Genomic DNA, 27,997 nt, shown 5'->3' on the forward strand with positions numbered 1-27,997 from the left:
TTGACTCGCATTATAGTATAGGCTTCTTGGAAAAAAACTACACAATAGCGGCGTCGATCCAAGTTTTTTTTTCTTAAAGTTTATAACAAAGTCTCAGTTTTACATTTCCAAAGACAATTGATCCTAGTTTATTCTCCCTCCTATTAGTTAGCTCCCGCTCCTGTCTGCTCCCGTTCATTTTTTATCCTGTACCGTCCCAATCACGTGATCTTTACTGATGCTGTCTCCCGTCCCGCGGGATTCCCGTGGGACTCCCGAAAAAATGTCAGCCTCTAGTGTGGAGTGCCCATTAAAAAACTTGCCAAATCATTTCTGCTAATGCCAAACAATTTTTAAACGGTAGCCGTGTGGGGTGACTTCTACCTCACTGGAAAAACAAGGCTTTATATCATTGGAGACCAGCTCCATGCCAATAATTATAGAGATTATACAAGAAGTGATCCTTCTTAGGGACTGAAGTCTATCCCTCAACATGTAAATGCTCCACAGTTTGGTGGTGTTGCTTGTGCCAGAGAGACCCACACAACCCTGTTGGCTTTTAAAAAAATGCTGGTTAAGGAACAGAAACTGGAGAAACACACTAGATCAGTGTGTGAGCGAAGATGCTAAAATTTGTTTAAAAGGTAAATTAACCAAGTATTTATGGAAAGGCGTAAATAATAACGCAACCAGGGGATGTAGCATTTTTATTTATTTTTGTTCCATCTACCAGATAGTTCTTTTATTTGATTAGTACAGATAAAAGTCACAGTAAAGTTTAATTATGATTTCTCATGACCTCGGTTTATTTACCTCACAAAAACCTGGCATTTCAACAGGGGTGTATAGAGTTTTTTTTGGATTCACTGTCACTCTCTTTTTAACTGCAAACATACTCATAATGCTTCTATTGATTGAAGTCATTAATTCAAATGTAACACCCATTTATCTCTCATTGTGCTCCCGTTTAATACAGTCCACAATTAAGAGGCCATACCAAAATCAATTGAATTTAATGACATTTAGAGCTCAGATGTAATGCTCTATCTGTCTTTATTCTACAGTTGTATCTTTTTGCTGTACTGTTCTCGCAGTGACAATGTTAATATGGCATTTGATGTGATCATGACCTGCAAAGCAATGTGAGTCAACTGGTAAATCAACACAAAATACAATCTTTCTACACATGAATCGATATGGTTTAGTGCCTAAAATTAAATCCATCCTATTTAATTTCAGTTTGATTTTACTTTTACTAGCAACAATTGTATAATGAAGCAAATCTGTGGTAATCTGCAGCTGAAACAGTTTTCCCCAATGACATGGAGTAATTTCTGCTAAAAGCTAGACTATAAAGCTGTTAAAGAAGATTAGTAACATTTTTTTAATGATTCTTTGTAACACATTTTTAACAAGACTAAATGGCCGTAATTCAAGAACATTATTATATTGATTCACAGTATTTGTCACGATTCTTAGGTGTTTGGGTTTTGGTTTTTTTGGGGGTTTGTTTTTGAACATCTCTTGGTTGTTGTTCTTGGGTCTTGCCTGATATTATTATTGTTTTCCAGGTGTTGCTTTAGTTTGTTCCTTTAGGGCTTGTTTCTTCCTTGCTCTGTTTATGGTGCATTTTATGTGCAGTTGATTTTCCTGTAAGAATTTCCTTTGGTTAGATTGTGTCCTTGAATTTTTGTTTAGTTCCAGTCATGTTTTGTTGTCACTCTCTTCATCCGGTCCACCTTCTTATTGCCTATCAGGCTCCTGTTTTTCACCTGTGCCACGCACTTTATATACTCTGCTGTTCTGTCTGCTCCTCGCGGATACATACTGTTGTCATGCCAAGCCTGTCCATGTATTTATGCCATGCCGGCTCATGTTTTTGCATGGATGTAATTTTTCGGTGTTTGAAACATTTTCTACTCACCATGCTGTTTCCTGCCTGCCTACACTCCAAGAACAACTCATCCATGACAGCATTTAGGTGGAAACAGTAGGACATACATTTAAAATAAATAAATATGTAAAAACACACTTTTCTGATACAATGAGGGCCTTTGAAGGTAGGCCTTTATAAAATGTATGCTTCACAATGTGGAATGAGGTATGTAAAAGCAAACCTTTCTGTTATAATTGATAACAATGATGTAATTGTGTTTTTTTTTTTTTTTGTTTGACAAAAAAGAGGAATCTGGTATGAATAGGCATTGATGTGTATCTCAGCGGAGCAGCTAAAAAGGAATGCTTTAGATCTGCATGTATATTTGAACAGTGCCTAAAAAGTATTTTTCCTTTACAGATTACTTCTGGTTTTGCTTTTCTGTTTAATGATTCTGTCTCTTTTTGTTCTAACCTTCCTCACACAACAAATCCAAGACACAAGACTTCACTATCACTGCTATGTTCTTGGCCATTGTGTTGCTTGTGCCCTTTACCTTGTCCCCTGACTAAAACACACAAAAAGTCACAATTTGTTTCTCTGATTGTATTTTGGTTCCTCTTTTGTCCTCAGATAAAATTTCTGAAAGTGGAGATGGAGAAAAAAACCAAAATCATCAAGGATTTACAACAAGAGGTAAGTCATCAAAGTATCAACAAAGGCTGACAAGAATCCCCATACACATTCATTCAAACCGATCTTATCGTAATTATCTTATTGAAGTTCTCTGCCCCCTTGCCTTGTTTAGGTCAATTTAATTTAAGGATTTTCTGAGTTTGCCAAATGACTTCTAAAAATCTGATGGGACCCAGGAAGGGGCTTGTTCAATCAAAAGTGGAGATTCATTGGGTTGAACCCAAAGATTTAGTCAACTATCTTGTGAACACAGCAGTGCAATCTTTGATCATCTCTGCATTCATGATTGCAATTGTGTGATTAGAATTTGACCTCTTTTTAAAGTACCTGCCTGCATGGTTGTCAATATTAGTGCAAGCAAATTAAGCTAAAAAAAGAAAATTTCAGTTTGAAGGCCTTACACAACCATTGATGCCTTAAAGAGTAGCAGCTAACAAACACCATTGTAACTAAACTTTGACTATGACTTCACAATGTTTGCAATTTAGCTTGTTATCTGCAGGAAGAAGGAAGAAAAATACACATATAAAAGGAATCAAAACAACTTCCGGCCATTAAATGGAACATACCAGCAGTGTCAGACTTTATAGATGTTTTTTACAGCCATACGCTGGATGTTTCTTTCATTATTTTTGCCTAAGGGTTGTTTGCATTGTTAGCTTTGTGACACGAAAAATAAGGGGACCCCTGTAGAGCAGTACTGTGACAACTGAAATAAACTTATACAGGCCTATGTAATTAAGTTTTAGTTTTGCAAATACAGAAGGCTTTTTTCACAGATCAGTAAATTTCAGAGGTAGTGCATTTCTGAATAGGATGAAACAGGTTTCCTTATTGACTGGATGTTAAAAATGTAGAAAGGCTCATTTATTTAATACAGTAACAGAGACTGTTTTCAAGTGCATAAAGTTAATGATTTAAATCCCAGCAAAATTATGAAACAATTCTGAAAAATCAGACAATATTGCTCAAAGCTGCACGGTGGAAAGTAATTTTTTTGCCAGATGCTCAAATTAATTGGGGACCAGCTCTGATTAAAATTTTGTTTTGGTAACATGATCAAGTGCCTCAGATTAGGAACTAAACAATGACATAATGACATCAAATTACTGCAGTCAAGCTGTTCTGAGAAGTATCTGTCACTGTGCAGGTTTATTTATTAAACGTACATGTAAACAATGTGGATCACAGCAGATGAATCAGATTAACTTTTGTGATCATAAGACCTTTTTCCAACATGCTTTTTATTTTTATTTTCAACTTCTATTTTGATCATGTTTCTACATGTCATGTAGGTTGATATTTTTGTGTCTCTTAATAATGAATGACACTTGTTTTAACCACAAGTAGTTGAAATCTTTTGTCACAGTCTGCTCGGGAGTTTCCAACTAAAACATACGCTGTGCTCTCTGGTACTCTTGAATTCCTGACCTCTAGAAATATGGCATATTTGGAACATTTTAACTTGGGTGTCACAATATTTCACTGAACTGAACAGTTGACAGCGCTGGAGGGAACACCATTCCATCTTTAACTGGGTAGAAAGGGCCAAAGTCACCAAGTGGAATAATTCAATCAGTCTCTTGTGGACACTAAAATGACTCACTCACAATATTGAAAGCAGATTCAGTCATTACATCTGAATTCTGGTTTTGGTGTTTTTTGTGTGTTTTGATGTTTTGCTAAAGTTGGTGAACTTGCTGCAAATTTTTATGTGGCAGTTTATTTCAGAATGTACAGGTAGACCAATACAGTACAGGTTTGTACTTTAGTACACTGAGGTCTTGCTGTCTTCCATAGATTTCCTTGTTTTCTCACGTCAGTATATAGTGCATTGCAAAGGTATTCGGCCTTTTTCCATGATGTTATCTTTCTATACACTTCATTTTATATTACTGTTATTTAATGAGACAAAACAACAAATAGTAGTGTATGATTGTAAAGTAGAAGAAATGTATACATAGCCTTCCTTTTTTAAAGAGTAAACATTCAGAATATGTGGCATGCATTTTTTTTATTCTGCTCGTCTTTAAAACCAGCTTTCACTACAATTGCAGCTGCAAGTCTTTGAAGCTATGTTTCTACCAGCTTTGCACAACTGAGACTGAAAATTGTACTTATTTTTTGCAAAATAGGTCAAGCCAAATCAGATTTAACAACAGGATTTGTAAACAGCTGGCATTTGAATGGGCCATTTTAACGCATGAATTTGTTTTGATGTAAACTATTCCATTGTAAATGTTGTCCTGCTTGAAGGGGAACTTTTGCCCCAATCCCATGTCTTAGCAAGTTTTCTTCCAGAATTGTCTTGTGTTAAGATCCATCTATCTTTCTAACTACTCTGATCACCTTTCCTATCATTATGGAAGAACAGCATCCTCATAGCATGAGGCTGCCACCACTATGTTTTGCCAAGGAGATGAGTGATGTGCAGTTTCATTTACTGCTACGTGTATTTAGGCTAAAAAGTTCAGTTTCTGGCTGTCCTACAGGTCCTCTGACAAATTGCAACAGGATTTCTTATGGCTTTCTACTTGCCACACTTCCATAATGGCCAGGTTTTCACAGTATGCACAACAAATAGCTGTCCTGTCAACCTGTTCTCTCATCTGGGCTGTGAATCAATGCCCCTCCACCAGAGTGACCATAGCCCTCATGGCTGCTTTTCTGATAAATACTCTCTTTGCCAGCCTGTCAGTTTAGGTGGACTGACATGCTTTGATAGGTTTCCAGTTGTGCCATACTCTTTACATTTCTCAGATGATGGATTAAACAATCTGACAAGTTTAAAGCTTGGAATTTTTTATAATGTAACACTGCTTTAAACTTCTTTACAACTTCATCCTTGACCTGTCTGGTGCATTTTTTTGGTCTTCGTGATTCACTATGTTCACTAAAGACCCCTGAAAGTAAACCTACACAACAAACCTCTGTACATCCAAACACCCACTAATAAATCTGAGTGAGGAGATGTTACTTACTATGTTGGGAGAAAAGGTGGAGGTGGTGCAGGAATATAAATACCTCGGTGTTCACCCAGACAACAGACTAGAGTGGAGATGCAACTGTGAAGCCATCTACATGATGAGGGACAGAGCAGACTGTACTTCTTGAGGAAGCTTAGGTCCTTTGGTGTTTGGAGCAAGATGCTGCATATCTTCTATAAGTCTGTTGTGGAGTTTGATCTCTTCTGCCATCATCTGCTGGGGAAGCAGCATCAGAACCAGGGACTTAAAAAAGCTCAACAAGCTGATAAAGAAGGCTGGCTCTGTTCTGGGGACTCCTCTGGAGATCATTGTGCAAAGAAGGATTCTTCATAAAATGAAGAACATTATGGAGAACCCTGAGCATCCTCTTCATAAGACTGTCCTACAACAGAGTTTCTTCAGTCAGAGGCTTCTTCAGATCTGCTGTAAGATGGAGCGCTACAGGAGATCCTTCCTGCCCACAGCAATCAGCATCTACAACGGCTCTTTGAAGAAACCTTCACCATGAGCTACAACAACATTTAATTTCCCTTTGGGATTAATAAAGTATTTTTATTTTTGAATTCCAAACAGCATTTATAAGATATCTGTTTCTCACTTGCAATAAAAGTGATTTAACCAATCAATTTAAGTGTATTTAAATAAGATTTAACTTTAACTTTTTGTTCAGTTAATGAGTAAAATAGTGATCACAGACATTTTTATAAAAATCCTATGTTTGGTCAAAATGGTTGGTCATTTTATTTATTTCAGTTATTTAAAACAGGGGCATATTTTCAGTGTGTTTCTTCTGTTGACAGGTTTCAGCAGGGGCCCTAATGACTGCCTTATTCTTATAAAAAAGAAATAAATGACAGAAATTAACATCACATCATACTATGTCTCCACCTAACAAGCTTGGATGAATTCAATGTTACAAAAGTTCAAAGAACAAACATTTATTAGTCACTGGGCTTTTTGAAAACAATTCTTAATTTATAGTTGGCCTGCCATGTTTATGAAGTTTTTCAGATGAAAAACCAGTGATGTTAGTATTTGATTTTCCAGTTCAGCAATAATAATAAAAAAGAACATTTATTCAGCTACCTAATCAGAGATCACGGATTGTATGCCAACTTGTACAACAGCAGCTCACTTTCAATACAGAAAACTATCAAGGAAAAAACCCAAAAGGTATGAGGTTAAAATAAACTGTATCCTTTTGTTGAAAAAATAACTTCAGATATTTTAACACACATCTTTCATATCTATGAATACAGGTAACATGGAATAAATAAATATCCAAACCACTGTTCCTAGTTTGTTAACTTCTTTTATAGTGGGGATTGTAACCTCTTTTATTTATTTTTGCAGTACTAGTGGCCTTTTTTTGTTATTTTTAATCCAAAGTAGACAGACAGGAAGTGGGGTGGAGAGAAGGGAAAAACATGCAACAAAGGTCTCTGGGGTTGGGACCTGGGATTGCTGCATCGAGGATTGAGGCCTCCATATATGGTTGGTATATACTGTGGTGCTAAGATAAATTATGCTGGATTTGAAATGGATTTGACTCTCTGGGAAGCCTTTATGACGACTCCATATTCTGCCAGTCATCACTTTATACGATGCAGCATTTATGTATCTAAAGGTGAAATATTAGCTTGTGTATTAATGCACTTACACTGTAATATCAAACATGGCAAGACATGTAATGACTTTTTGTGGTTCAGATATATTGGATTTGCTCTTGCATATCCCTCTGCAGGAAGTAATCAGAGGTAAATGCAGAGACACTTCAATAATCAATCAAGTGATTTTTCACAGCAGGAGTTTGTACACATCTGCAATACTCCACAGCAGATCAGTTTAATGGACTATATGACCCATGAAGAGGGCCATGATTTAGCTTTGTGATTAACAATTAGAGATTCCTATACTTCACATAGCATCTCATTTTAGATGAACTACAAACAGAAATTGTAACTAGGGTGCATGAAAATGGCAGTGTTGCTCACAGCAAGTGCAGCTTCTGTAGGATTCTATGTTTTCACATGTTCTGAACACAGTCCTACCACTAATCCTTATTACCATAAGCCAGTCATCAATGCACACACTACTCTTGCCAAAACAAAGAGATGACAAACTGCTTTACCAACTGTTAGACTTGATTTAGTGTTAACTTAGCTGTAATTGAAAACGCATAGCAAATTATCTGTATTTTTTATTCAGAACTATTTAAATGCTGTGCTACAGCAAAGGTAGTGCTGATTTACTCACAAACACAATATTGGCAAGAGGCTGAAGCAGATCACAGTGACAGGCATAGAGGATAAATTATTTCATAAATACACAGTTGTCCTCACTGCCACATCACTGTTGACATTTCAAGGTCTGCCTTTTCTGTTATAGATCTACATATCGTGCAGGTTTGAGGAGGTTTACAATCACAGAGGAGGTTGTTTGTAGTCAGTAGAAGTCAAAGAACTTCTGACATCTTTGTTCTGTTGACAGTTACATCACAGCTACATGCAGAGTATTATGCAAAATATTTTTATTTTATCTATTATGGTTCTGGGGCTGGGATTTAACATTCATTGGTATTATTATTATTATTATTTTAATATAACATTAAGAAAATGATACAAGTATAACCTTAAGCTGAGGTAACATACAACAATAGAAGTTATACTCAGACATGCTTAAAGGAGAATGACAAAGTAAAAATGTTTGATTTAAATCCAAACCACAAACTGATGGTTTTAATAAAATATCTAGTTAGGCCCACAATGCAAGTGCAACACAGAGTACAAACTATAGATCATTTCTAGATCTGAGACAGTAATTTACCAAATTCTGGATTAAGGCCTCTCTTTACAGCACTGCCTCCTTTCTCATTATAAAGGAACACTTTGAGTAACAATTTCTTGCATAATGAAATCTCAGGGTGCTCGAGGGTTCATGGGAGTTTGCCCATCCGGTTCACATGTGTTTTGTGGACCTGGAGAAGGCATTCGACTGTGTCCCTCGTGATGCCCTGTGGGGGGTGCTCCAGGAGTATGGAATCGGGGGCCCTTTATTAGGGGCCATCCGGTCCCTGTACGAGCGGAGCAGGAGTTTGGTCCGCATTGCCGGCACTAAGTCGGACCTGTTCCCAGTGCATGTTGGACTCCGGGAGGGCTGCCCTTTGTCACCGGTCCTGTTCATAACTTTTATGGACAGGATTTCTAGACGCAGCCAAGGGCCGGAGGGGGTTTGGTTTGGGGACCAGTGGATTTTGTCTCTTCTATTTGCGGATGACGTGGTCCTGCTGGCCCCCTCTAGCCAAGACCTACAGCATGCGCTGTGGCGGTTCGCAGCCGAGTGTGAAGCGGCTGGGATGAGGATCAGCTCCTCCAAGTCCGAGGCCATGGTACTCGACCGGAAAAGGGTGGCTTGTCCTCTTCAGGTTGGAGGGGAGTTCCTGCCTCAAGTGGAGGAGTTTAAGTATCTCGGGATCTTGTTCACGAGTGAGGGAAGAATGGAGCGGGAGATCGACAGACGGATCGGTGCGGCTGCCACAGTAATGGGGGCATTGTGCCGGTCCGTTGTGGTGAAGAGAGAGCTGAACTGCAAAGCAAAGCTCTCAATTTACCGGTCGGGCTACGTTCCTACCTTCACCTATGGCCATGAACTTTGGGTCATGACCGAAAGAACGAGATCCCGAATACAAGCGGCTGAAATGAGCTTCCTCCGTAGGGTGACCAGGCACTCCCTTAGAGGTAGGGTGAGGAGCTCGGCCATCTGGGAGGGGCTCAAAGTAGAGCCGCTGCTCCTCCATATCGAGAGGAGCCAGTTGAGGTGGCTCGGGCATCTATACCGGATGCCTCCTGGACGCCTTCCTCGGGAGGTGTTCCAGGCACGTCCCACCGGGAGGAGGCCCAGGGGACAGCCCGGGATGGTATTGAAGGCTTCTACCATAGATGCTGCCTTTCTGTTCTATGTAACTGTAATGACAGTATGACTGATTGAAGTAAAAAAAATAGTTATGAGCAAACAAATTAAGCATCTTGTTCAAGAGCTGAGCTCTTTAAATATTCCTTTAATTTACCTTGACATAGAATATGTGAATAATTTGATGTGTTCCCTACAGGGGGCATTGCACCTAAATATTTTGTTAAATAGGAATTGAATTATAATCACAAGATTATGATTAATATAGCATAAAAGTAGAATTTCAAATGTTGCACTAAAGTAATGCTTTTGCAAGTTTTATTCAAATAAAACAATGTTGATATATTATGATCTATATCATTTGTCAAAAAGCACCTTTAGCTCTTCTACGTGAGAGTACAACTGTAAACCAAACAATATCCTTTGTTTACATCAGTCCCAGCTTTTGAAACCTCTTTTCATGTTGCATATGATTTTGATGTCTGTCATGGTGTCACAGGGGAAGCTTTATGGCTGCAATTCACTGTTAAGCCGTCAGCAATGATTTGCTTTCAAGGCTTATTATGAGCATTTTGTGGGAGAATGATTTACAGGCTGACTTGGATCCTGCTGGGACTCATCAGGTTCTCACAGAGCATTGTAATAGACAGTTTTGCGACCCTCCTGGCTCAGTGCTGCTAATACTGATATTTCTTTTGTTTAAAATGGCTCCATATGATTGTCCTCCTTCTTTTATGTCTTCAGAATGTAATTTTGCTGGGTGAAAGACAGAGAAAAAAACAAAATACCATTTTCTGAATGTCTTTGTAATACCCATGCTAGCAAACAGTGACAACAAAATGAAGTAGGCTGAAAATTATATATGTATGATTCAGGTATTTTGAGTCCTTAGACAAAACAGATAAAAATTGGGATGTTGAAAGATTGTCAATTTAATGATGAAAGGATGTTGAGTGTTTATTGTTTTTACATGAAACACATACTAACTAAAATGTTAAATGAATTTAACATGATAAAATTTAAATATTAAAAGTCTTTGTATGCATTTCAAAGTGGTTTAGTGGTTTACAGAATGTATCGATAATTAAAGCATAGAAAACAATCGCACAAATTTCCAATAACACACAATGATGTTTGTGATTATATCATGACAATAGGTTATCAAGGGGATGAATTGAGTAATTTTGCAAGGCACTCTGTAAAGAACAGTAAGGAATAATTGCCATACATCAGCAGTGGATGTCATATTTGTTTTACATACGTACGTTCATGTTTTTCAAACCTGTTTCATCCTGTTTAGGGTTGCGTGGGTGAGCATTCAATAAATAGGTAGCAACATGACATATGAAAACTCTCTAACCTATTCAAACTCCATCAAGTCAGTATCACACATTTTACAGCTGACATGCACTAAGAACAAATGTCAGCTGGTAAAATCATAGGTTTAAGAAAAATAAAGAGTTGTATGGCAGGCAGGGTACAGTTTTCTCTAAGCAGACAGGTGAGGTTGAGCCTTATTGCCTCTCTCATGTATCAGAAACAAGAGATCTAACTTATTATTCCACAGAGATGCTTGACAAGAAACTGCACAAGAGTAATAAATGTAAAAGGATAGGCTGCAGTTTCAAGCAAATGATTGATTTAAGGGCTGTATGCATCACCTAGACTTCACATAAAAATGTGAAATAAAGTAGGAAGTTATACCTGCAAACCTCTCCACTGCCTTTATTAATAGACTTTGTGATTAATTTTGTATGGTTTTAAACATGGAGGAATTTCTCCTTTACAGAATCAATGTTATTGTGTTGTCCAAGCAATAGTAATATAACTTCATCTTGTTATCTAATACTAAAATTGTAGTTGGAAAAAGTATAAAATAGGAATTCCACATATTTTTTGTTTGTTGTTCTTTGGTATCAACAGTGACCCTTTAACTCAGTAGATGTATCTCTTTATCCTTTAATTTAATCCAAGTGTTTTCATATTTCTCTTGCAAAACATTTTAAAGAAACAAAGTCACATATATTTCCAAATATCTGCACTCTGATGCGATAGGTTTCCAATGTGAGTAAGATAAGAAGTTTGACCAGGTTTTCTTTTGTCCAATCTTTTTTGCAGACATATAAATATACACATGCTGTATCTTAAAGAATAAAGTTTCCAGACAATGTGGTTTGAAATATTACAAAAAGCTTTGGTTAGATGCAGTAAACTAAGGGATACAGATCTGCTGCAGAATGCTATGAAGGTCAATATACAAACATAGTAAACAGTACAAGAAAATTATTATACAGTAATTGTGACTACTTGAAAGGAGCATCCAAGCTGAAAATGATAAACATCTTATATTTAGGTGAGATAAGCTAAAATACATAGCAAATGCTAGATGTAAGTGTAATGTAAAAAATAAATATGTATTCCAGGGCTAGCAAAACATTAAAAGAAGATGCAATGCAATCAGCATCTATTAAGTAACACATTTAGATCTCTTTGTAGCTTCAATAAGCCTTTGATTAGCAAAACAAAGTCTTGATTAGGATTTGCTTTAGCCAATTACCAACATGGTTTAACAAATCTGATCTGAGAAACTGAAAACATTTAAGTATCCACCCTGCAGGGTCTGTGTTAGACCTGCTTCTTTCACATCATATTGTTCACCTTTTCTTACTTTTGAAACTGTCACCATCTTTGTTTAGTTAATGACAACATGCTCATTTAAGCACCAAGATAATTTGGCACTCAATACACTTATTGCCTTCCACTGAGATCAGGGAAGTTTTAAAGCAAGTTAGTGTGTTGGTGATTTTACATGTTTTCATTTAATCAAATGCATCTCAAGGAGAGCTGGTCAACAGGATATTTTCTCACCTCACTTCAGAGATGTTCGCAAGTCATTTTTGTTTCTTTTCAAATCCAAGTCAAGTCAAGTATTTCGCCACAATCAAAATTTTCATCAAATCCACAAGATCTGGTGCGTCTCTAAATCTGAGTCACTTTAGGTTAGGATGCCAAACCTGTATTGTTTGCTCTTAACCCTAAATTACTACATGAACATTTGGTAATTATCTTTGAATCTTTTGATATTTATTAACAATTAATATGTAATCTTTAAAGTTTTTATTTTTGTTGTAATTATTATTCTGCTTATATTATTTATTATTTAATTAAATAACCATTTGGTTTGTCAAGTATTGTCCTGTGAACACCAGGTCGAAATGGCGGTGGTATTAGGACAATAGATAGAAGGGTGAAACGAGCTCTAGCATTAATGAACAGCAAAGCTCTGCACAAACATGGCATAAATTCACAAATGTTTTTAAAAATATAAGAATTTATCAAGACAATAATTCAACTGAAAGTTAAACATATTTCGATTAACAAACTCTTTACTATATACTATAGCAATTCAACTTAAACTACTAAGCAAAATGAAGGAATAAAGAAATTAATGAACTATATACAAATGAATGAAGAGAAAAATAATGTTGAAATAGAGAATATATTTCACCCCTTAAATAATGTGTGATCATAATGTAGAAAGTGGAAAATACTAGGTGCAGTCAGGGTATACTGCTATGTGCTGTAAAACCTTTATTTAGCCAGCATGGACAAAATTACGCAGGACAAAAACATAGGGGGAACATTCAGTTTCTTGAGAAAAGTTCTTACATACTTGTTTGGTAAGACCCGGTGGGCAAAGTTTGCACAAAAAAGTGAGTTTTTTTTTAGTCTGAGTCTTCTTTTGTTTGTACATAAAACTCTGCCAAGTGCTCTTTAAAACTGGCTTCAGCAGCGCCAGTAGCAGAGTCTGAAACGCCTGGACTAGTACTTGCACTGGACATGCTGGACCGCTATGCAGTTTTCCGTAAAAAGTGTTGTCGTCGTAAAACTTGACATTTCCAATGAAAAGCGGCGTTATCAAATTAACTGGAACGTGGACTGTGCATGTTGCGCATTCTTCTAAGCGCTGCTCTCGTTTACGTTCATTATTTGAAAACTGATCCATTCTGTTCACCGTTCACCGAAAATATGAATGTATTCAGTTAACGTTGTTCATTAAACATGTTCATGCACAACACTGGAGACAGCCATGTTGGAACAAAGTGGTTTTGCTTCTAAGATTGAATGACGTCACAGGGATTCCAGCTGTGAGTCCTCCTTCCTTGGATGAACTAAAAGTTGTTTAAGTGATTTAAAGGTGCAGAGAGGTTCATACTGGTATATTTGTTGTACAGTTTGGTCCAGGTTTCATCCATGTCTTTAATCCATGGCTGGAGGCCTAACAAATACAATCAGAAAATCTGCTAAAACCCAATTATATTAAGACTTGAATCAGAAATATTAAAAGCCATTTATGCTCTAGGAAAAATAAAAGACATAGATAAAAACCTTATAATGCTGAATTTCTGAATGAATCAAATACAGTGATTTTTTTGTCTTTGTAATAACTAATTTAACACTTGCTGTGTTCATATTATCCACTTATTAATTCTGTATTTCACTAATCAGCGTTTTGTAGGGTTTCCTTCTCCTCACTCTTAGCTGGAAAATTGTTTATAATATTATAATATTTCTAAATCCACATTTAAACCCTTTGTTCTCAATTCTAAATAGTAAAGATGTTCAAATTTATGGTAAAAATTACAACATATTGAATGGGGCAAGTTGTTGTAACTAAATAAATGAGTGTTAAGCCTCTGAATGAACTTAAAAGGAAGTGATTTTATTTTGATTTAGTCAGCTAGAAGTGTCTTTGTAATGTTGCAGCTGTCTTAAAAGCAATGGGATGTCAGAGGTAAATTTATTTTGCTCTGAAATTATTCAGTCACTTAATGCAGTGTTCATTTGCAAAGATATTCATTTAGCCATTATTAAAAAAAACTACAGTTTATTTAAACAGGAATATTAATCAAGGAAACAGGAATGTCACTGATAAATAATCAATCATCCTTTCGGAGTAAAACATGGGCAGCAGCTGGAGTCCAACTCAAGTCTCAAGTATTTAGGGCACAACTCTAAGTTGTGTCTAAAGTCTTTTGTTTTTGCAACTTAAGTGCAAATCGAGTCGGAATTGTAAATGCAAGTCACCATCTCAGCCTCACTTGGTTTTAAAAACACATTTGGGACTATTTATTTCACCAGTATAAGCATTGCAACCTGGAAAGACTCACAAAGCGAAGACAGGGATGCAATTAGAAAAGTTTATTAGTGAATGTTTATTTCTTTGGGGCTCAGACCCCAGTGGAAGATGTGACTGCTGAGAATGACATCCACTTGAATTAACATCTTAAGGTTAGATTTAGAGCTGTCTACCCCCCAAAAAAGGGGGCCGAGGCCAGAAATGAGAAAGGAAGGGAAGTTATTGAGGTTTATAAAGATTCGAATAACCGGCGTGAAGAAGGGATGATTTGAGCATAAAGTGAAGGAATAGGTTAGTGTGCCTGACCAGACATCGATGGGGCTGTGCCTGACTTAGATGGGACTGTGCCTGACAAAGCGTAGATGGGGCTGAAGATCTGAGATGGGCAGAACGGGCCATCAAGGCAAACAATAGAGATGAAACATAGCCCTTTCCCTTTGGTATTTTAGGGTTGAGTTTGAAATGATCAGGATAAAACTTGAGGTCTGAGAAGGCTAAATTTCTAGATGGTACTAACAAATTGATAGGGGAAGTAAATGGACCTAACCTGAGAGGCCCATAGAAGGCTTGAACATCACAGGGTTAAGATTAGATATGTCTTCCCCCAAAAAATGCAGATTAAGACCGAGTTGAAAGATATACAAATGAAGGGGAAGAAGGGAGGCGAGAAGAATGGATGAAGTGAGCCTGACAGGCACAGAAGAGGAACGATGAGAAACTGGCTAAGGCATGAGGGAAAAGGAAACATAACAAGAAGACGAGTGTAAGAGCTAAGCATAGCCTAACGTGTGGAGGAGAAAAGACGAAGCTGACTGAGCTTGGAGAGGGAATGGTACAACCTGATTGGCGTGGAGGATGTAGAATCAGCTGAGCCTGACGAGGCGAACGGAAGATGAGGCTTGGACGAGCCTGACAAGGCGTGGAGGGGATATGATGTAATCCTGATAAGGTGTGGGGGTCTGACTGTAACTGACAAGGTAACGAGTGAGGGATCGGCTTGTATGAAGGAGCGCGAGAAGGAAAAGAAATAGCTGCGCCTGACATACACTTGAAAGATTTTAATTAAAAGGTTCTGAGTTGTACTGGTTTCTCTTACCTTTATATGAATTCATGAAAAGTTATTGTTTCTTCCATACCTCTGACTCTGAGCGGCTCACCGAGGGGCAGATGCACAACGCTGTTAGCAGCTGCTAAATGTGCAGACCTAATCTTGCAAGTGCCACCACTTCTAAAAGAGACGAAGATACAGGGGTTGGACAATGAAACTGAAACACCTGTCATTTTAGTGTAGGAGGTTTCATGGCTAAATTGGACCAGCCTGGTAGCGAGTCTTCATTGATTGCACATTGCACCAGTAAGAGTAGAGTGTGAAGGTTCAATTAGCAGGGTAAGAGCACAGTTTTGCTCAAAATATTGAAATGCACACAACATTATGGGTGACATCTCAGAGTTCAAAAGAGGACAAATTGTTGGTGCACGTCTTGCTGGCGCATCTGTGACCAAGACAGCAAGTCTTTGTGATGCATCAAGAGCCACGGTATCCAGGGTAATGTCAGCATACCACCAAGAAGGACGAACCACATCCAACAGGATTAACTGTGGACGCAAGAGGAAGCTATCTGAAAGGGATGTTCTGGTGCTAACCCGGATTGTATCCAAAAAACATAAAACCACGGCTGCCCAAATCACGGCAGAATTAAATGTGCACCTCAACTCTCCTGTTTCCACCAGAACTGTCCGTCAGGAGCTCCACAGGGTCAATATACACGGCCGGGCTGCTATAGCCAAACCTTTGGTCACTCATGCCAATGCCAAACGTCGGTTTCAATGGTGCAAGGAGCGCAAATCTTGGGCTGTGGACAATGTGAAACATGTATTGTTCTCTGATGAGTCCACCTTTACTGTTTTCCCCACATCCGGGAGAGTTACGGTGTGGAGAAGCCCCAAAGAAGCGTACCACCCAGACTGTTGCATGCCCAGAGTGAAGCATGCGGGTGGATCAGTGATGGTTTGGACTGCCATATCATGGCATTCCCTTGGCCCAATACTTGTGCTAGATGGGTGCTTCACTGCCAAGGACTACCGAACCCTTCTTGAGGGCCATGTGCATCCAATGGTTCAAACATTGTATCCTGAAGGCAGTGCCATGTATCAGGATGACAATGCACCAATACACACAGCAAGACTGGTGAAAGATTGGTTTGATGAACATGAAAGTGAAGTTGAACATCTCCCATGGCCTGCACAGTCACCAGATCTAAATATTATTGAGCCACTTTGGGGTGTTTTGGAGGAGCGAGTCAGGAAACGTTTTCCTCCACCAGTATCACGTAGTGACCTGGCCACTATCCTGCAAGGCGAATGGCTTAAAATCCCTCTGACCACTGTGCAGGACTTGTATATGTCATTCCCAAGATGAATTGACGCTGTATTGGCCGCAAAAGGAGGCCCTACACCATACTAATAAATTATTGTGGTCTAAAACCAGGTGTTTCAGTTTCATTGTCCAACCCCTGTAGATCTACTCTATTGAGCAAATATGGCTTCCTACATTGTTGCAGATTCCCAACATAAATGAGTTGTTAAAGTTAAAACCTGCCAGTGTTATGAATATGAATGAGGAATTCAGCCACAGAAAATAACTAATCCATCTCAAATCAGTTTGTCTTATGCGGATTGAGGGGAGAAAATAATATTTGAAAAAGCTGATGGTTATATCTTCATGCGACTAAAGCCTTGCATTATATGTGACTCTTCAGTCACACTAAGAACTTTGTGTGGAGACCGAACCTTGAGGAATTCTGAAAGCTGTATGAACCAAAGTCCAACCTGGGATGCTGTGTGGGGCATTGATGAGTGGACCCTTAAATTAGACATTCTTGTCCAGGTCTTTAGATTTGGACTGAGAAAACTGACTGTCCAAGCGGTCCGACATCTGTAAATATCTCAAAGTTTGTTGGAGTAGAACTACAAAATATAAACATGAAGCCTTTCTTTAAACTACTGAGAGAGCAGTAAACTTCAATGAGTGTTAAAGATTAATAAGCTTTGTTGACAATGTATTCTGAAAGATGTATTAATGCGCTGCCCCTGCAGAATCTAGGAACGGAGCCTAGGTGGGATGTTAGAATGTGTGAGAACATAGAATCTGCCTGAGTGAAAAAGAGAAGTGAGAAACAGTGAATGCCTGAAATGTAGCTGAAGGTTGAGAAAAGGAATGGGAAAAAAAAATGGAGTGATGCATCTCACCTAGAGACAAGCAAGGCCGTGCGTTAGCGAGGTGAACGCCGGTGGGAGGGGCCGAGAAGCGGGCTGGGAGCCGGTAGAGCGGAGATGAGGAAGCTGACATGGCCAAGTTGGAGATGTTGAGTGAGATGAATGGAGCGCTGGAGAGAATCCATGGACGATATGCATGAAGCAGAGAAGATTGAGGGATGACTGGAGTAGAAGAAGACGTCGGAGTTTGAGGTGTGGGAGGATCGGTTTGAGAGACGAAGACCAGAGGAGAAGCTGCATGGAATGTGCAGGGGGGAGCCAGGGTGGAGGAGGTCAACCTCGGTGACGCTTGAGAGGAGGATTTTAAGGCACTTCTGGAGGAGGTGCAAGGAGAGAATTATGCTGCGGCAAGAGCGCGGAGAGCTGAGCGAGGTGGGGTGAATCCAGATCGGAGTCAGGAGACATGCAGCACAGTCTGGACTGGGAGAATGGACGCCAAAGCGGGAGGCCAGGCGAATGGTTTTGCGAGCAAGTAAAGAGGAAGGAGGGTGAAGATCCGTTGCGAACAACCCGAGGAGCCAGATCGTCAGACTGAAGTCGAACATGACGTGGGAGGGATCCATGGATGAAGATCTTTTAAAGCGGAGACTTGAGGGATGATTGGCCGAGGAGAAATACAGACTTGACGCTGATTGGTGGAGCAGAGCCGCATGGAGGAGTAATTAGACGAAGCTGGAGGTGATGGTGAGTCTTCTGTTGAATTTTCGTTTAAACTCCATTTCAACTTTATCCAATCCCTGGCAGCTGTGTTGTTATGAGTTTTTTTTTCCAGGGTAATTGTTATGATTAGTTTCACAATGTGCCCTGCACAAATAAAGTTTATTAGATGGTATCTATGTTAAAAACGTGTTCATATTTATTCAACAAGCAATTCACTTGCTATGAGCATGAATATTAAATAAATATTCCAGCATTTTAAAGTTAGCTTGCGTAAAGAACTTGTCAGTATGTTATGAGATACTATTGCAATCTTAGATTGGAAAACAATAAATATTTGGATCAGTTAAAACAAACTAAGTTCCCTAAAAAACAACAGAAGAGAACATTTTGACAAACTTTTGTTTGAGGCCAAGTTGACAAGAAATACAATCAGTTGTTCTGTTACAAAAAACATGTTTGTTTTGTACCAAAACAAAATATTGAGGTTTAAGCTGCTTGAGATTGAGAAAAGATGGCTTCCCTCCTTTCCTTGTCTGCAGGAGTGATGGGTTCACAAATCCTCCACACTCCTTTAAATTAGGTGTGTAGTGACTGCTGTCTAAGCTAGTCTAAGAAATTGACTACAGCAGTGCTACAGACAAAACAATTCTTAAAGCAGTAAACTACTGAACATCAAGAATTTATTTGACTGAACCGTGTTGATCCGTCACTATAAGCATAGCATCCTGTTTATCCCCTCACATTTCAAAGTCAACTCCTCTTTGACATAGATGTCTATTTTCAGATAATCCAGTCAGTAATTTTTCAGCCAGTTATGCATATAACATCATTTCCACTGCAAAATCTTACTGGACAATGTTGTACAAAAGGAAAGCTTTCAAATTATACATGGTGAAGAAAGAAAGTAATCTGAACAATGGGCAACATTTACTGACATTACTAAAGAGTTCCTCTATGGGATAAAGCAGCTGTGACCACATAGTATATACAGTTGTTACAACATAAGCTCAGTGTGAAAAAACACACACACTTAAATAGACAAAGCACAAGCAAATTGGGAAAGAATCTTGATAAAATTTGCGACACATTTATTGCAACACATGCAAACAGATGACTGTTGTGCATTGCAAAATTACAACATTAACACAGCCAAATCTAACATGCTGCAAATGTACCAATGGAAACAGACATATTTTTTGAGCACACAAAGGACTCTAGTGGATAAACTGTAACATAATTGTAACTGTGCTAAAGTTGTTAAGAAATTATTCATTCCATCGTAGAGCTATTTATCTGTTTTCTATTGAAAACAAAAGATGCATTTGGTACAGGAATATAGAACAGCACTCGACCAACAGCACCAGGCCAGTAAGGTGCTCCTTAAGTTTAGATTTTCAGATAAAAATCACACACAAACCCATACACTCTTGTCTTACTATATGTTGTGATGACCTTGCATTGACTGCCATTGACTTCCATTGATTTCCATTCTTTTTCAACCCTTTCTATGGCATAACCTTGACCCTACCCCTAAATCTATAACCATTACCAGTACCTACATAACCCTAACCTAAACTCAATGCACACCTTAGTCCTAAACCAATAATAAGCAAATTTTTTTCAATTCAAATTTTGTCTGATGAATGAATCAATATACATATACAATTATATTATGATGATGTACTGCTAGTAAACCAGCAGCTTAAATATTCAACACTGCATTATATAGGAATTGTGACTTTAAAAGTTTACATCTTCTACATGAAATGCATTTTCTTAACCAGGCTCTTCTCCTAAAAGGCAGAAATAAAGCAAAAAGAAAACAAGGCAAAATAGATTCTGCACTGAAAGAATATTGGTAAAGCAACACTGATGAGATGTGATCCCAGTTTCTGTAGTTTTGTGAAAATGAAAATGCAGTTTGAAAGATCTATTAGAAATTTCATTTATGAGTCAAAAATGCAGCTATGACTTTAAAATTAAAAAGCATTTCTGTTAATACATTTTAATTTTCAAATTTGACATTTCAAAATGAATTTTGGTCACTTTTTGCCGAGACATGTTTTGAAAATGAAATGTTAAACGTTATTTTATTAATCATTTTAATTAATTTACAAATTGAGCAGTCTAGGAGAAGAAATGGAAATACAGTTTGAATAATTTATTTTTTATTTTATTAATGAGTCAAAAAATGCAGCTTAATTTAAAAAATGAAAAAGCATTTTATTAATAAATTTTAATTTGAATATTGGGACACATTTGCTTCCATATTTTTTTCTCATGTGGTTGATATGTGTCTTTGGTATTCTCTGACTTTAGGCTTTAAATAGTAGGACTCTGTAATATTATTTCTTGATAAAGTTTACACAACTGCAGTTCCACCTATACTTGTGTTATCCAGAGTTGTTAAATCATCTCACACTGCAATTAAATAATGCTTCTCCGATCAGCTGACAGTTTTCTGGCGATCAAACACATCAGGGAGTGGGTTGACAATCTACAATACCTCATAGATTGTTTTAGGCTGCATTTACCTGCACTTGGGCATTCAATAGATAGGGTAAAGTACCTACTGCATACTTGTATGTTTTTCTCACTTGAATATTTCTTATAAGGCCACTGGCATAAAATTCACACCACATGTCAGCAACCACCTAAGCAATCCACACATTATGTGAAATTAAAACAGAACAGTCACAAATGAAGTTACACATAATAGAAAGACTAACACACTTACAGAAATGTATTAGGTACTTTGTGGAAACGTCTTTCTGGTAATGACATCTTCAATATATCTTCTATTTCGAGAAAATGGTCTCATGCATTGCTAAGGTGTGTTTTTGGGCCCTTCTGCCACACAAACTGTCTTCAAATATTGAAGGTTTTGAAGATCCTTCTAGGCAATCTGATCAACAGTCAGGTGATTGACTGGGCCATTCTAGCAGTTTTCCTTTCATTCTCTGAAACCAATTAAGAGTTTTCTTGGGTGTGTGTTTGGAACTATTGTCCTATTTGGAAATCCACACTTATTTCCTCCTCACTTTGCCATTTATCCATCTTTTAATTATTTGAAGTCAGCCATTGCTAACCTACACCATATCAACATGGTGTTTTTGGGGTGATGTACAAAACCATTGTTCCTCCAAACATGGTGTTCGCAATGTCTTCCAAAGAGTTCAGCTTTGGCTTCGTCTGACCAAACAACACTACCCCAGTATTTTATTGGCTTGTCCAGATCTTGATCATGCATTTTTCTTCATCATTAGAGTCATGTATAGTTATTGCTCATTTATTTAATGAAAAATGCTGTATTGTATATTTCAGAAGCCCTTTTCGAGTCCTGAGTTCCACTCCCAGCCAGGTGTCTTTCTGAATGGAGTTTGCATGTTCTCCCCATGCATGCATGGGTTCTCAATGGGTACTCCGGCTTCCTCCTAGTCCAAAAACATGACTGTTAGGTTAATTGGTCTCTCTAAATTGCCCTTGTGTGAATGAGTGTTTGCATGGTTGTTTGTTCTGTATGTCTCTGTGTTGCCCTGCAATGGATGTGCGACCTGTCCAGGGTGTACCCTGCCTCTCACCTGTAGAGTGCTGGATAGGTACCAGCTCCCCCTTGACCCACTATATAATAAGCGGTATAGAAGATTACTGCATTTTGTGGGCATTCTGATAGTAAAGAAGTACAATAGTTAATGCATGGACCAGCTGGTCAGCGTCAAGGGAAGGATATTTCAAATTCTGACAATATTCCAGAGGGGAAAATAGATAATTTCTGAAACCTGTTTGAAATGATATTTAAATAACATGCCCTGATCAAAAATAACACCAAGGTATTTTACTTTATCACAGAAGGCCTATTTAATTCCATGCAAATTTTTGATTGACTCGTCTAAAGACAACAACTTCTGTTTTGTCTAAATGCAGAAGCAGAAAATTTAAAGTCATCCAGGTTTTTATGCCTTCAAGACATGTCTGTTGTATAATTGGTTTGATTGACTAGGATTTATGGATAAAAAAAGTAGAGTATCATCATAATAACAGTGGAATTGAATTGAATTGAAATCCTTTATTGTTATTGAATTTAAGCATGTTGTGATTATTATTATGATTATATTATTAAGTGTTAATATTCATTAGCTGAGCAGCTGGTCTGCTATTACTTAGATGGCTGAGTTTTCTCAGCTATCTAAGGGGTGGGATTGGGAGGTTGAGTAGGCTGTATTCAGCTGACCGAACTGCGGCCCGGATACCTCTCCTTCAGGTCATGGTGGAAAACCCTTTCAATTAGAGCTGCTGTGGGGAGTTCTCTGGGGTACAATTCGCTCCTCAAGGCTTCAGAAGAGAATGTCAAGCTTGTCTCAATTACCCCCTTTTTATGAATGAATACTGGGTACTCGAACAGCTAATCACCCTTGGGTCAAAGTTTCCAGCTCTGAGTCCTTCTCTTCCTGGGCTGTTAGCAAGCGCTTTCATGTGATTTATTTTGAAAGTTCCAGAAAAATTCTTACGGCTTTTGATTATGTACAGTTCAGAACCCATTTTCATCCATGTTTTTAACCCATCACTGGGGTTCCAACAAGCAGAACAACATAATTCAGAGTGCAACTCCAAATGATAGAAGGTTAGGGGGTTATGGGGGTTGTGGTCAAAAGCAACAAACTAGAATCTTTCAGACAAAGTACAAGTCCACAAGTCATCTGAGGCCATGAAAATATTTTTAGCGACTTTCACAAGTGCTGTTTCAGTCCTATTATGAGCTCTGAAACCTGACTGAAACTCTTCAGACTGATCATTACTGTTTAAAAGCTCACACCCTCGATTTACAACTATTTTCTCAAGACTTTTAAATAAAAGTGGAAGATTTTATTAATATACATGTTTAGATGAAGCTAATATTTTTGATAACTCTTAGAGGTCAACTGGATCAAAACAGTCCAAACACAGATCAGGTTCTGCAGTTACATCCAATGCTGTCTCACTTACTGAGCATGAAATAATCATGTTTGGGAGCGTGCCAGTGATTTTATTTTTTATAGAATCAATTTTATTTATAAAGAATCCCACAAAGGCCTTTGTGTAAGTTTGGGAACTGTACTTAAAAGACACCTAGGATTATTATTATTATTTTCTATTGATGATTAAAAAAAAGCTATTGTATCTTTGCAAAGTGTCTTTTACAAAACAGTAGAATATCCAGCTTAAGTAGGACTCCTCTAGCTGTGTAGAGCACCATTTTCTCTACAGTTTTCTAACATGTCCTTTAAAAAACACAGCTCTGAATTAAACCACGGAGCCACCCTCATATGAATAATTAGCTTATTTTTCAAGGGGCATACCAATGCACCACACAATGAGGAAGTAACACTCTCAAAAAGAAAATCTATTTAACATAGAACAAATTAAATTACTATCCGTCACTGTGTTGTTTTTTTTTGATAATGAGGAAGATACAAATAAAAGTTAGATTCTTTAAAGATTGTCACAGCATTGTCAGATAATGATCTACTATAGTAAACGTTTCTTGCAGGTGTGGAATACTCAGTTAAATTGATCTCAAAGGTTGTTAAAATGGTCAGACAGGACAGGGTTATGAGGAAATACTGTTATTTCCTTACACTCAATGCCATACAGAGGTTGGACAATGAAACTGAAACACCTGGTTTTAGACCACAATAATTTATTAGTATGGTGTAGGGCCTCCTTTTGCGGCCAATACAGCATCAATTCGTCTTGGGAATAACATATACAAGTCCTGCACAGGATAGTGGCCAGGTCACTACGTGATACTGGTGGAGGAAAACGTTTCCTGACTCGCTCCTCCAAAACATCCCAAAGTGGCTCAATAATATTTAGATCTGGTGACTGTGCAGGCCATGGGAGATGTTCAACTTCACTTTCATGTTCATCAAACCAATCTTTCACCAGTCTTGCTGTGTGTATTGGTGCATTGTCATCCTGATACATGGCAACGCCTTCAGGATACAATGTTTGAACCGTTGGATGCACATGGCCCTCAAGAATGGTTCGGTAGTCCTTGGCAATGACGCACCCATCTAGCACAAGTATTGGGCCAAGGGAATGCCATGATATGGCAGTCCAAACCATCACTGATCCACCCGCATGCTTCACTCTGGGCATGCAACAGTCTGGGTGGTACGCTTCTTTGGGGCTTCTCCACACCGTAACTCTCCCGGATATGGGGAAAACAGTAAAGGTGGACTCATCAGAGAACAATACATGTTTCACATTGTCCACAGCCCAAGATTTGCGCTCCTTGCACCATTGAAACCGATGTTTGGCTTTGGCATGTGTGACCAAAGGTTTGGCTATAGCAGCCCGGCCGTTTATATTGACCCTGTGGAGCTCCCGACGGACAGTTCTGGTGGAAACAGGAGAGTTGAGGTGCACATTTAATTCTGCTGTGCTTTGGGCGGCCGTGGTTTTATGTTTTTTGGATACAATCCAGGTCAGCACCTGAATATCCCTTTCAGACAGCTTCCTCTTGCGTCCACAGTTAATCCTGTTGGATGTCGTTCGTCCTTCTTGGTGGTATGCTGACATTACCCTGGATACCGTGGCTCTTGATACATCACAAAGACTTGCTGTCCTGGTCACAGATGCGCCAGCAAGACGTGCACCAACAATTTGTCCTCTTTTGAACTCTGGTATGTCACCCATAATGTTGGGTGCATTTCAATATTTTGAGCAAAACTGTGCTCTTACCCTGCTAATTGAACCTTCACACCTTACTGGTGCAATGTGCAATCAATAAAGACTGGCTACCAGGCTGGTCCAATTTAGCCATGAAACCTCCCACACTAAAATGACAGGTGTTTCAATTTCATTGTCCAAACCCTGTATGTCAGCACAAGGTCCAGAATATGAAGAGTAAAGTGGGAAGGTTTGCAGATGTTTTTAGCAAAGACAATTGAGCCTAAGATAGCATTAAAGGCTACATTTAGGCTACCGCTTTCAGTGTAAACATGAATGATAAAATCTCCCATTATGATGACCTTAACAGAATTTAACATTTAGTCAGATAAGAAGTCTGAGAACTGACAATAAGGCCTTGATGGGCGATACAAGACAACAAACATAATTTATTTTAGTACTTTGCAATTTAGTGAGCAAAATTAAGGGTTAAATATTCAGAGAATTGTAGTATTGATTGGTCTGGGACTAATGAATAAATCGGACTGAATGATGGCTGCTAATCCTCCTCCAGTATTTTGAGGCATGTAAAAATAATTTAATAATTAGAAGGAGTTGAGATATTTATACTAACATAATTGTCTTGCTGCAGCCAGCTTTCTGTGAGACAAAATAAATCAATCTAGCTATAACAAATCATGCCATTAACTAGCAAAATCTTTGAAGAGAGAGATCTTATGTTCAATAACCCACATTTAATTGTTTATGTTCAGTCGGAGTTGTGTTTTTGTTTTTATGAATTTGCCATGGTTTACTCCTTTTAGATTAGTTTTTTATCTATTCAGTTTTAATAGGATCTTAATAGGGTTATGGGTGGTTACAGTACAGAAGCTGCACAGAGGTGTGTTACAATACAACTCTACTTAGTGGTTTGGACCCTGGGTTGCCAGAAATGTGGAGAACTAATAAATTCTGCCAAATTTCTAGAAAGAAGAGCAGCTCCATCCAAAGTGGGATGGATGCTGGCTCTGCGGATAAGACCAGGTTTTCCCCACATTGTTTTTAGGACAACACCTAGACAGCCAGGGGTTGAATGACAGCATGTGGCTAAACATGTCATCACTGGTCAGATCAGGGAAGGGACCAGAGACAATTACAGTGTTCAACATTGTTTTGGCAACCTTGACACTAAAGCAACACTTGTGTTATTTACCTCCAATTGGTGTAACAGTGTGTCATTACTGCCAGCGTTAATAACAGTCTTATTCTATTTACGTTCATCCCTAGCCAGCGATTTCAGGTAGGATTTGATGACACCCATTCTGGCCCCTGGCAAACATTTAACTATGGCTGCTGGTGTCTCTGCCATGTTTCTGTCTATGGAGATGCCAATTACCAGAATCAGCTTCTCTCGCTTAGCGGGGAAAATCTGTTAGAAACACAGACGGTTTGGTGGTGACCTGTGGGCTAGGATCTAGGACTATTCTTTCTATGATTCGTAACCCAGCTATCCAATCCCGACACCCTCACCTCCAAAGCTAAAAAAAATGCTTCATTTATTACACATACTATTATCCCTAAAGGAGGCAGAGGAGTAACAGAACATCAGACAAACAAAGCAGGAGAGAGGATGAGACTCAGAGAGAGATGGAGAAACTGCAGCAGAGACAGAACAGCTAGCCATCGTAGAGCTGAAACTAACACTAAGCTAGTGACCCCTTACCACTACGAGAAAAACCGTGTGAAACACAGTCTTCCCAAATGTAAAGTGCAGGACCGCAAATATGTGTTTTAATGTGCTTATGTGTTAAAATAAGTCAGAGATGTCACAGTAAAGAGATCAAAAAACTGACAGAGCCTGATACACCAAACAATCAACTGAGTGCAACAGCAAAAACAGGAAGTGACGCAATATGCCTTCCCCAATCAGAGCAGGAGCTGGAGAGTGATTTATTTTTACGGATAGATTTTAGCTGGTTTCTTGGCTTTCTGTGCCTTTTTAGCACATCTGTTTGTGTTATTTATTTATTCCTTGTGCCATTCCATTTTTTACCCATAGCTTAATTCGAGCTAATTTGCTTTTTTTTCTTTGTAAGTGTGCATTTCTTGGATTGTTGCTGACATTTAGTAGGAATATTTAAACCGAAAACATGTTCAATACTTACTTCACCCACTGGATATATATTTACTTGGACAATACTTGTACCAAACACACAACTCACACACTTGAGACTGATATTGCCTTCAGCAGTCTTAAAGGAACTGTGTTTGTGATCAGAGTAAATTTGCAAACTTTAAGATCTAAAGCAGATGCTGCTGTGCCTTACTGGAGACCATTTTCTGGCACTCTTGTTTGCAGATTTATTATCAGCAGGGGCACTTATGTAATAGATGACGTCCGAATAAGCAACTTAGTTATTTGCTCCGTTCCCAATGCTGTGTTGTGTTTTTAATTAAAGCTGTTAACCCATAACTCTTGCAGATTAAAGTCCTGTGTGAGGACAGTTTTCTATAGATAGTAAATTTGCACATAATCACAATGAACTGTTCTAACAACATCTGTGAAAGGAAATGGGATAGGTACTAGTAAAATCATAAAGTAAAGCATTTCTGCCATCACTTGTCAATGCTAAAACCAGTATTGATAAATAAAAACTTCTACCACAATATGTGGCTTCAGTTTCACATAGTAACAAGAGTATGTTTTCCTTCTGGGACCTTGAGAGCAGCTTGCATTAAATCTGCTTTTTTTCCAGCGCTGCCAAAGTACTGCAATATGCAAAAAGACAAACTGCAGTTACCATCTGTGAAATAGCCTATGCA

The 27,997-nt window shown here is 38.3% G+C and overlaps 1 protein-coding gene across 2 annotated transcripts in view; it reads left to right on the forward strand.

Moving 5' to 3' along the window:
* luzp2 (leucine zipper protein 2) overlaps nucleotides 1–27,997 on the forward strand; it is a 257,629-nt gene that overhangs the window by 139,504 nt on the left and 90,128 nt on the right. For both annotated transcript variants that reach the window (XM_047363183.1, XM_047363182.1), the window contains exon 5: nucleotides 2,489–2,551. In XM_047363183.1, the coding sequence (XP_047219139.1) occupies nucleotides 2,489–2,551 (63 nt within the window). The remainder of the gene's footprint in view (nucleotides 1–2,488; nucleotides 2,552–27,997) is intronic.

Source organism: Girardinichthys multiradiatus, chromosome 4, assembly GCF_021462225.1.
Source record: "Girardinichthys multiradiatus isolate DD_20200921_A chromosome 4, DD_fGirMul_XY1, whole genome shotgun sequence".
NCBI lineage: Eukaryota > Metazoa > Chordata > Actinopteri > Cyprinodontiformes > Goodeidae > Girardinichthys > Girardinichthys multiradiatus.